Source organism: Cervus elaphus, chromosome 19, assembly GCF_910594005.1.
Source record: "Cervus elaphus chromosome 19, mCerEla1.1, whole genome shotgun sequence".
NCBI lineage: Eukaryota > Metazoa > Chordata > Mammalia > Artiodactyla > Cervidae > Cervus > Cervus elaphus.
In genome coordinates this window covers 94,736,556-94,748,730 of record NC_057833.1, presented here as the reverse complement: position 1 = coordinate 94,748,730, position 12,175 = coordinate 94,736,556, and the positions used below count along the sequence as shown (strand labels likewise).

At 34.7% G+C, this 12,175-nt stretch overlaps 1 protein-coding gene across 2 annotated transcripts in view; it reads left to right on the top strand.

The window, feature by feature from the left end:
• PLOD2 (procollagen-lysine,2-oxoglutarate 5-dioxygenase 2) overlaps positions 1-12,175 on the top strand; it is a 124,752-nt gene that overhangs the window by 86,243 nt on the left and 26,334 nt on the right. For both annotated transcript variants that reach the window (XM_043875219.1, XM_043875218.1), the window contains exons 6-7: positions 767-830; positions 2,059-2,156. In XM_043875219.1, the coding sequence (XP_043731154.1) occupies positions 767-830; positions 2,059-2,156 (162 nt within the window). The remainder of the gene's footprint in view (positions 1-766; positions 831-2,058; positions 2,157-12,175) is intronic.

Below are 12,175 nucleotides of genomic sequence, written 5' to 3'. Positions count from 1 at the left end.
TCTAGTCCTGTGGTCACTGCTGAGTTTTCCAAATATGCAGACATATTGAGTGCAGCACATTAACAGAATCATCCTTTAGGATTTTAAATAGCTCAACTGGGATTCTATCACTTCCACTAGCTTTGTTTATAGTAATGCTTCCTAAGGCCTGCTTGATTTCACATTCCAGGATGTCTGGCTCTAGATGAGTGACCACACTATCATTTTTATCCATGTCATTAAGACCTTTTTTGTGTAGTTCTTCTGTATATTCTTGCTACTTCTTCTTAATATCTTCTGCTTTGGTTAGGTCCTGGACATTTCTATCCTTTATTGTGCCCATCTTTGCATAAACTGTTGCCTTAGTTTCTCCAGTTTTCTTCAAGAGATCTCTAGTCTTTCCTATTGTATTGTTTTCTTATTTCTTTGCATTGTTTACTTAAGAAGGCTTTCTTATCTCTCCTTGCTATTATCTGGAACTCTGCATTCAGTTGGGTATATCTTTCCCTTTCTCCTTTGCCTTTTGCTTCTCTTCTTATAAACCTGTTTTAGCAGTCAGACAGATGATACTGCATAATAATAATTATGAGGTTGGGTTGCATAATAATAATACCCAACCTCAATAGCTTAACATAACATATAACATGGGTCTTTCTGAAGAAGTTTATTGGAATAATTTGTGTTTCAGATCTTTATATTTCCCCAAAGAGCAAACTTTATCAACATGATAGTGTTGTTTGCTGTTTCTTTTGCATTTTAAATATTTTTTTTTCATTCTTATTTTTAGGAAGCTATTAACATCACATTGGATCACAAATGTAAAATTTTCCAGACCTTAAATGGAGCTGTAGGTATGCTTCCTAAATAGTGGGTTACTCATGTGTGCAAATGAACACCAGTGTTTTCAACTGTTTATCATTTTTTATATTCATTTTGGAGCTATGACTAAGGTTGACATGTAGGTATTGCAACTGTTAAGCAAAATATTGGAGTTAAGCTGAGCTTGATATAAATGCATTCAGTTGAAATCATTTCCTAAGAATAGTACAAAAAGATAAACTTCAGCCCTTAGGTAACTTAACTTTATTGATTTATGGGGACTCTAGATATAGTTTTAAATTAATTACACTTTGTTATTACAGTTTTCAGTATCAGCTTTTAATATTGTGAATTACTCAGCAGTATTAAATTATTTTAACCTAGGTTAAAAGTAACTGGTAATGAGACATGTACACTGTGGAGTGTGGTATATGTGTGTGTGCATGCCTGTATATGTTTTCCTGGTAGACATGTATTTAGATAAAAATACATGAATACATTAAATTTAATTAATTGATACATTAAAAAAGTACACTGATACATTAATGCATTAATACCTCACAAATTAAAAATATATTGCAATTTGATATACTTCTTTAAGGCAGTTCATAAATAAAAAGATTCTTAGAGTGGAAGGCATTTAGTTCGGAGTGCTCTGGAAATATGAGGAAAGGAGCTTGAAAACAACAAAAAAGTTTCTGCTCCTACTTTCAGTTCCTTGTGCTGACTTATGTATTCCTGGAATTAGCATTAGGCCTGATTTTCAAGAACTGGAAGTACTATCAATGATGGCCAGTTGTAGAAACCTAGCTTTTGCCTGGCAGTTTTCTACTTGCTAGACATATATTGTTGTGATCTTCATAATAACCTAGAAAAGCAGGCAAGGATCCCATTTTACAGATGAATAAATTGAGACAATAATTTAATTCATTTGGGATTACATCACTTTCAAAAGATAGAGACGGTATTGCGAAGATGCCTTCTTTCAACCAAGACCTCTCAGTGCCTTAGCTGTTTGCCAGCACCAGGTTGGAGAAAGTTAGGTGCTTAGAATCTGCGTCTGTGTCAGTCTTGTCCTTCATTTTGGACATCTGCTGACTTGAAGCAGGCAAAGTTTCTCAAAGTGTGGCATATGGAATAGTATGCATGAGAAATTTTTAACAAACTAAAATGTATAGATAGATGTGTACATGTATATGTGTATATGAACACATACATACACATTTTAAATGACTAAAATCTGTCTTTTTTAAAATCCAGATGAAGTTGTTTTGAAATTTGAAAATGGAAAAGCCAGAGCTAAAAATGTATTTTATGAAACATTACCAGTGATGATTAATGGAAATGGGCCCACCAAGGTGAGTCACAGTGGACACCTTTCTCTGTTTCTTTATTTCTTGAGGATAGATTACAGAGAAGTATATATTGATAGAATGACTTCTTCTCCTCCTTCCCCTTTTCCCCCTTCTCCCCCTCTCCCTCCTTCCCTTCCTTTCCACTCCCTGCCCCATTTCCTTCTCTCCCACCTTTTCCTCCCCCTCCTCCTCCTTTAATATCTTTAAGAGGCTTGATAAATAACAAGGTTCTACTGTATAGACAGGGGTATTCAATACCCTCTGATAAATCATAATGGAAAAATGTCTATTCATGAATTGTTTTGTATATACATACATATATATATATATATATATATATATATATATACATACACATACATATATATATGCACACACATATACACACAAACATACACATATATGGTTAGTGATATTGTGCTTAAAACAATGTTCTGGGATACCAAGATGATGCTTGGCTTACCCATAAGTACATAGAAAAGAGATTATTAGATAAATTTGTATTGTGGGAAGAGAGATGGGAGATGAAGTCTGCTATTTCAGAAGAGTGAGAAGCCTGAATTCCAATAAAAGCTATATGCATGGGAAGACAGTCAAGGAAAAGCCCACATTGGCAGCCTTTCCACCATAAAAATGGAGAAAATAGATTACCCTTCTCTAGTTACTTTCCACCTTGCCTTTCATCACATTCCAGCCCTCCTACAGAACCTTGGCTATGGACTCCTTTATCTGTCTGATAACAGTTTTCCCAGCTCTAATCTCTCCTTCTCATCAGCATTTTAAAGATGTTAAGTCTTTCTCATTCTATGAACCTATCCAACACAAACTGTAACATCCTTCTCAATCTACATTGCTTCCCAGCAATGTAGGACATTTTCCTTCCCCTCACAGCCACACTCTTTAGAGACTATTGCTCTTCCCACCCCCCAGGAATGGCTCCTGCCAAAGTGTTGTGTTGTGATATCCTTGTTGAGGAGTAGACACTAAGGAGCTCTCATGTATCTTTCATCCAAAGATAACGTTTGATGATGTTCATCCCATTTGGTTCAGTTTGAAATACTTCCCTTTGCTTCCATCATGCTCTGCTGGTTTGTCTAATAACTTTCTGGCCATTCCTCATTCTTTTTTAGTCTCTCTATTTTTCTTATATATATATATAATTTATTTTCTTATTTTTGGTTGTGCTGGGTTTTCCTTGCTGTGGGTGCACTTTCTCTAGTTGTGGCTAGTGAGGGCTGCTCTCTAGCTGTGGTGCTAGAGCTTCTCACTGCGGTGGCTTTTCTTGTTGCAGAGCACAGACTCTGGGCACATGGGCTTTAGTAGTTGCAGTGCAGAGGCTCAGTAGTTGTGGCTCTCAGGCTCTAGAGCCCAGGGTCAGTATTTGTGGTGCAGAGGTTTAGTTGCTCAGTGGCATGTGAGATCTTCCCAAACCAGGGATTGAACCTGCGTCCCCTGCATTGGCAGGAAGATTCTTAACCACTGGACCACCAGGGAAAGTCCCTTAATATAAATTTTTAAAACTTAACACTTTGTGTAGTGAAATTCAGGGGTCCGATGGTCCTCTTCCTGTACTGTTTTAGTTATTCTAAAACAGTTTATTTAGTTTTAGTATTCTATAGGTATCTGTCGGAGACATTCTTTTCTCTGCATTCTTAGGTAATCTGCTTCATTCCCCAACCAGCAAATCTCTCAGTGCTGATTATTTTCAAATCCTTGCTGTAGCTTCTATCTTTCCTGAGCTCTGAGTTTGAATGCCCAATTGTTAGATTTATCTGTGTATCAAATAAGACATGGAGCTCAAGACCTTCAGTTCTTTCCCTCTTCCATCCAGTTGATTAGCCACAACCTGGTGTTTGTTTTGGCTGTAGATGCCTCTGTCTTCCAGTCCCCCTGGAGAAGTAAATGGCAACCCACTCCAGTATTCTTGCCTGGGAAATCCCATGGACAGAAGAGCCTGGCGGGCTACAGTCCGTGGGGTCGCAAGAGTTGGACACGACTGAGCGACTAAACTGACCATCCAATCCAAGAGCTATACCTTCTAACTCTGTGCATGGTGGTTTGACTAATTTTCTTAGAGTCAAGAGCAACTTTTTAGTTCAGGCCACCTGCAACCTCTCACCAATAACAGTCATCTGCTAGCAACTTGGACTTAGAGTATTCTGCAGAAGCAAAAACCCAGTCACATTACTCAACCTGTGTGCTGCCCCTTATAGTCTTAGGTATGAAGTTCCACATTCTCAACTTGTTTTGTAAAGCTCTTTTTTTTCCCTTTGAAGTTTGCTTCTGATTTAGGTGTCCCCAGTCTACCATCCCATCTGCTCTCCTACTCTTGATACTATAATATCTATACACCATTTCTCATTCTCATTCTCTCCCTCAACTCCTGCCATACTGAGTTAATTTAAACTTTGCAAACGTTTCATGTTTCCTCTGTCTGCAAGTCTTCTGTACATGCACATCACTGTTCTGGAATCCTCTGACCCTGATTCCTATCTGCTGTACCCATTTATTAAATGCTATTCGTCTTTTGTGTCTGCTTAGTCACTCAGTTGTGTCTGACTCTTTTGTGACCCTTTGGACAGAAACCTGCCGGGCTTCTCTATCCATGGGACTCTCCAGGCAAGAATACTGGAGTGGGTTGCCATGCCTTCTTCCAGGGGATCATCCCGACCCAGGGATGGAACCCATGTCTCCTGTCTCCTGCATTGTAGGTGGATTCTTTACCTGCTGAGCCATTCATCTTTTAGGTGTCAGCTTAGTCTTTATTCCTCAAGTTTCCTACATGCTTTTATAATATCTGGAACTTTGTCTATCACAGAACATAATACCACACACAGGGATACCACACAGGGATAGGATTGACCTGTTTTAAGTTTTTGTCTCTTACTGGGTCTGTAAGCCTAGGTATTATAGAAATCGTATCTATCCTGTTCACTTTTTGTTTTGCCAGGCTTCAACACATGTGCAGCATATATTAGTCTTTCAATAAATTGTGGTTGAATGTCAAGGTCTATAAATAGTCCTATGACGTAGCATTATTCTTGGGAATAGTGAAGTGGATTTTTTTCTGGCAGGGCAAAATATTCATGCAATATGTGTGGGTCCCTGTAACTGTCCCTAGACAGATAAATGAACTTCTACAGCCAGACATCTATAACTAAATAGTGTGCTATTTCTCCTTGGTAATGTAATACTTGAATCAAACTTTAAGAGGGCGGTTGGTCCCAAAAATTTAGCTCTCTTGAGTGAGGCCTGGTATTCAGTGATTTCATTGTATTCACCAGTTTTTTCCAGATTTCCAGGGTAATGCTGATAGTTTTACAAAGTGATTAAAAGACTTCTCATAAGAACACTAACTCTAGTCCTTAGTCATTTAGAAAGTTCTGTATGTACTAAGAAATTTTAAGTCTTCCAAGCAACATTTTTAGTTTGGGCTCTCTGTTTCTGGCATTTCAAGCAGTATGATGATCCCATTATATTTTCTGTGACATGACCTTATAATTCTATTTGGCAGCAAAAATGAAGTAATTTTTTTATTGTAAAATTATATTTGGTATAATATAAAATTTGAGAAAGGACTATATAAATGAGCATTCAATGAATGCCAATACTTTATTTAGTAATATGTTAAAAAATATCACATTTTACCTAGGATAATGAAGAAAAAAAAAAAGCAGATTACTCTTTTTAGATACACCATTTTTATTTAACCATCATAAAGATGAAAGGATTTTTATATATTTTGTATGTTAGCTTTATTTATTATTTTATTTAGTAAGGAATGATTATAATGTCAGTGGTTTTGAGCCATAACCTCATGAATGTTAATATTTAAGCCATTTTTATTTAAAAATGTGCATAATGTATAAATGATAAATTGTTGATAATGTGTTTATAGACCAAAGTATGTAAAGATGAGTTTATTTCTTAGTTACTTTCTTGAAATTTCATGCTATTAGGAAGAACAACTTTTAAATTATAAATAATTTAAAAAATTACTTATAAGCCCACTACATCTCATTGTGTTTTCATTCATGGTTGCTTTCAGTCTTTATGTCCTTGCAATATGTACCTTTGAGCATTCATGTTTTTCATTTGTTTTCATAATGATGTATAAACCACTTTGTTGCTTTTAAATTAACATTTTATTTGAAATATGTTTTTTATTTATTATACATAATTGTCTTCATACTTGTCCAGGTATAATCTAATATAAATCAGTTTTTAGATAGAAACCATGATTTCTGGTTTGAAGTTTTGCTTTTTATTCTTGAAACTTATTTACTGTTAGTAACACATCGTAAGATGCTTATTTTAATTCCTAACTTTTTTCTTTTAAATATCAGATAATGTACTTCTTAAGGTAAATCATTATGAAATTGGTAGTATTTATACACAAACAGAAGTTAGACATAAGAAAAGCAGATCATCTAATCTGCACATGAAAACAAGTCATTTCAGAAATGAATATGATCTGCAATAAAATAGGGACTCTAATTTTGTGCATATAAACCTCAATGCTTGGGTCACTATGACCTTGAATACCTGGGTGACTTGAAAAAAAATGAAAGAAAAAAGAAAAGATTCAGTTGGAAAAGTTTCTCTGCCAGTGACATGACATCACCCTTGGAAATGTTTCGATATTGTGAAAACAGGATTAAGAAAGCCCTACCACCTAGTAGCTGGGGACTTCCTGGAACAGCCTAACTACATAAACAGCTTTCTGCACTTTCCAAAGCTGCCAGCACAAATGTCTGTGACTTTTGATGAAGAAAACAGATGTAAACAAAGGGTAAGGGTGATGAGTAACCTCTGCCTGTGTGATGAGAGATCCAAAAAGAGAGAGATTTCCAGTCTTAGTGATCTCTGAAAATCCAATAGACGTAAAAAGTAAAAAAGTTATGAAGTTTAAATTCTGAAAACTAAAAGTAATGTCTTTTATGCTCTAAACTTTTAAAAAAGATATTGATTTTCATATTCACCTAGGGGTCCTAACAGATCATCAATAATTCATGAAATAAATATTTAATTTCATATGAGATTTCTGAGATGAGGAAGGTGCCAGTCTATATATAGGTGGGAATTTTAGATATGTCCAACCATGGGGGGACTTTTTTTTTTCTTCTAAAAAAATTATTTCCCAGGATATTTAAAACAAAATTGTGTATTTCTCACCAGCTTTTTAAAAAATTCCTTTTAGAAATAATGCTTAATAGAGAACCCATTTAAACATGAATCTCTATTTTTAATTCAAAATCATAATGTCATATAGGACATGAATAATTAACATTTGCACATATAGTTTGACAATAGTAAAATTTTTGTTTTTATTATAGAAACATATTCAAATCATTGTACTGATTCTTGAAATGTCATTAATGATATCATAACTACATATTTTCTGCCTCATAATTTGTTTCCTGACTTTTCATGTAGTACAAGAGGGATGTGAATGAGTTACTTTTCCACGTCTTATAATTGTGCTATACAGAATAATGTGACTGTCTATAATATATGTAAAACAGAGGTTTTCTCTTTGTAATTATACTGTACTTGTTTCAATAGCCTTTGCTTCAGTTTTAGCACAATAGAAATATTTGAATGGAATACCAAATATTTGAAAGGAATCAGATAAAATAGTACTGAACTAACTTCTTTATCTATTCTATACCATAAGATCTCTTTTAAGGTCTTCAGTTCAGTTCAGTCACTGAGTCGTGTCCAACTCTTTGTGACCCCATGAACCACAGTACGCCAGGCCTTCCTGTCCATCACCAACTCCCAGAGTCTCCCAAACACATGTCCATTGATTTGGTGATGCCATCCAACCATCTCACCCTCTGTTGTCCCCTTCTCCTCCTGCCCTCAATCCTTCCCAGCATCAGGGTCTTTTCAAATGAGTCAGCTCTTCGCATCAGGCGACCAAAGTGTTGGAGTTCCAGCTTCAACATCAGTCCTTCCAGTGGACACCCAGGACTGATCTCCTTTAGGACGGACTGGTTGGATCTCCTTGCAGTCCAAGGGACTCTCAAGAGTCCTCTCCAACACCACAGTTCAAAAGCACCAATTCTTCGGCGCTCAGCTTTCTTTATAGTCCAACACTCACATCCATACATGACCACTGGAAAAACCATAGCCTTGATAGACGGACCTTTGTTGGCAAAGTAATGTCTCTGCTTTTTAATATGCTGTCTAGGTTGGTCATAACTTTCCTTCCAAGGAGTAAGCGTCTTTTAATTTCATGGCTGCAGTCACCATCTGCAGTGATTTTGGAGCCCAGAAAAATAAAGTCAGCCGCTGTTTCCACTGTCTCCCCATCTATTTCCCCTGAAGTGATGGGACCGGATGCCATGATCTTAGGAAGCTAGAAAAATTCAGTTGGTACTTCTGTGCATTTTTGACTATCATATTTAACATATGAACATTTTTTTCTTTTAGTTCATCTCATCTTTTCAATGAAAAATTAATGATTATGCAAACATAATGAGGATTTTAGCTGCTTCCTTTTATCAGTAATATAAAATTACAGCCAAAGCTAATTTGTTTTAGCTTCACTGTGTTGAGGTGAGATAATTATAGTTTATGACAAGAAATAATAAGGAAAAAATTTAAAAACTTTAGCTGTTTCTACCATTCTAGGGGTTAAAACTGAAGGTTAGAATGTTTAGTAATTTCTTTAAGTAAGGTCAGCAGAATTTTTCTTAAAATGTTTATATGCTGGGGACGTTCAAGATAGTTTTTTGAGGGCTCAGAGCATCTTTCAATGTGTTTACCTCTCTCTTCCATCCATCTTCCTCCACCTTCTCCTAAATCCAAAACTTAATGAAGGATTTTATAGATAAATTTTATGGATAAATTATCTATAAAGATTTTATAGATAAAATGAATGCCAACAGATGATTAAGGAGAAGGGGGGATAAGTCACAAAAGAGATGCTCTGAGATATATGAAAGGGGTAGGTGGGGAAACAGTGTCATACTTTTTTTTTTTTTTCCTTCCTGTTTTATAATTGACACATAGCACTGTATAACTTTAGTAAATATCTGTCATCTCATATAAGTACAAAATAAAAGAAAAAAATGTTTCTTGTGATGAGAACTCAGGATTCGTTTCTTAACAACTTTCATGAATAACTTAGAGCAGTGTTAATTGTATTTATCATGTTTATTACATCTGTAGTACTTATAGCTGAAATTTGTACCTTTTGATCACCATCCAAGTTCAGCTCGTCCACCTCTTGCCTCTGGTAACCATATATCTGATTTCTTTTTCTATGAGATTGTTTGCTTGCTTGTTTCTTTTTGAAGTATTATAATTGCCTAAAATACTATGTTAGTTCTTGGTGTACAGCATAGTGATTTGATGTTTCTGTACTTTACAAAATGATCACTATAATAACTCTAATTATCATTATATCACCATAAAAGGTATTACATTATTATTTACTACATTCTTCACACTGTTCATTTCATGCACGTCTCATTTATTTTGTACCTGGAAATTTGTACTTATTTATCTCCCTCATCTAAATTTCTCATCCCACCACTCTCATCCCCTCTGGTAACCACCTGTTTGTTCTTGTGTCTATGATTGCTTATGACTAGTTATGTTTATTCATTTGTTTTTAGATTCCACATATGTGTGAAATCATATGGCATTAACCTTTCATTGTCTGACTTATTTCACTTGGAATAAAATCCTCTTGGTTTATCCATGTTGTTGCAAATGGCAAAATTTCATTCCTTTTATGGCTGAGTAATATTACATTATATATATATGTATATATATTTCACAATTTCTTTATACATTCATATAATGATGGACACTTGGGTTGCTTCCATATCCTAGCTATTGTAAATAATGCTTCACTGAACATAGGTGTGTATATATCTTTTTGAATTAGTGTTTTTGTTTTCTTGGAAAAAATATCCAGACATGGAATATGTGCATCATATGTTAGTTCTGTATTTCATTTTTTGAGGGACCTTCATCCTCTTTTCCATAGTGGCTGCATCAATTTGCATTCTCATCAGCATTGCATAAGGGTTCCCACTTTTCTACATCCTTGCCAACACTTGTTACTTGTATTTTTTGATAGTAGCTATTTTAACAGGTATCTCATTGTGGTTTTGGTTGCATTTACCTGATGATTAATTTTGTTGAGCATTTTTTCATCAGTCTGATGGCCATTTGTATGTCTTCTTTGGTGAAATATCTATTTAGATCCCCTGCCTGTATTTTCACTGGGTTGTTGTTTCTTTTTTTTTTTTTTTAATATTAAGTTGTATGAGTTCTTTGTATATTTTGGATATTAACCTCTTTTTTGGACATAGCATTTGCAAATATCTTCTGCCATTCAGTGGGTGGCCTTTTTGTTTTGTTGATGGTATTTTCATGTGCAGAAGTTGTTATATGTGCAAAAACTTTAAGTTTGATTTAGTCCCATTTGTTTATTTTGCTTTTGTTTTCCTTACCTGAGGAGGCATAACCAAAAACCACTGCTAACAACCAATGTTAAAAAGCATACTATCTATGTTTTATTCTATAAGTTTTATGGTTTCAGGTCTTAGATTTAATTCCTTCATCTGTTTTGAGTTTCTTGTTGTATAATATATGGTATGAGAAAGTAGTCCATTTTGGTTCTTTTGAATGTAGCTGTCCAGTTTTCCCAGCACCATTTATTAAAGAGGCTGTCTATTCTCATTGTATATCCTTGCCTTCTATGTCATAGATCATTAACCATATAAGTGTAGGTTTATTTCTGGGCTGTCTATTCTATTCCTTTTATCTATGTGTCTGTTTTCATGTCAATACTATATTGTTTTGATTACTGTCCTTTGTAGTATAGTGTGAAATCGGGGAGCACAATACTTCCAGTTTTGTTCTTCTTTCTCAAGATTGTTTTGGCTATTTGACTTCTTTTGTTGTTTCATATAAATTTTGGGACTATTCTAGTTGTGTGAAAAATGCTGTGGGTATTTTAATAGAAATTACATTGAATCTGGAGGTTGCTCTGAGTAGTATGGACATTTTCACAGTATTAATTCTTTTAGTCTGTGAGCACAGTTTATCTCTTCATTTAATTGTGTCTTCCTCAGTTTCTTTCCCCAATGTTTTATAGTTTCCAGAGTACAAATCTTTCATTTCCTTGATTAAATTTATTCCTAGGAAATTTATTCTTCCCTATGCAATTGTAAATTTCTGGTCAATTATTATTAGTGTATAGAAATGCAATAGATTTCTGTGTCTTGTTTGTATCTTGTAACTTTACTGAATTCATTTGGTAGACCTAATAGTTTTATGTGTGGAGTATTTAAAATTTTCTATATATGGTACATGTCATCTGCAAACAGTGGCAGTTTCGATTTAGATGAATTTTATCTCATTTTCTTGCCTAATTGTTCTGGCAAGGGCTTCCAAACTATGTTGAATAAAAGTGGGAAGAGTGGGATCCTTGTTTTCTTCCTAGTTTAGAGGAAATGCTTTCACCTTTTCACCACTGAATATGACATGAACTGTGGGTTTGTCATATATGGCCTTTAGGTTGAGGTATGTTTCCTTTGTAACCACTTTGTTGAGAGTTTTTGTTGTAAAATGGATACTGAATTTTGTCAAAAGTTTTACTGCATCTGATTATATGATTTTTATCTTTTATTTTGTTAATGTGGTGTTTCACATTGAGTGATTTGAATATATTGAACTATTCTTGTGTCCCTAGAATAAATCCTACTGAATCATGATATATAATCCTTTTAATGTGTTACTGAATTTTGTTTGCTTATCTATATTCTGTTGAAGATTTTTGTATTCATGTTTATCAGGGATAATTATCTATTATTTTCTCTGTTTTCATAGTATCTTTGATTTTGATATCAGGGTAATGCTGGCCATGTAGAATGAGTTTGAAAGCTTTCCTTCCTTCCCCTTTAGTTTTTTGAAATAGTTTGAGATGAATACATATTAAGTCTTCTTTATATGTTTGAGAATACCCTGTTTTATCCCTTCACTTTTTGTGTGATTTT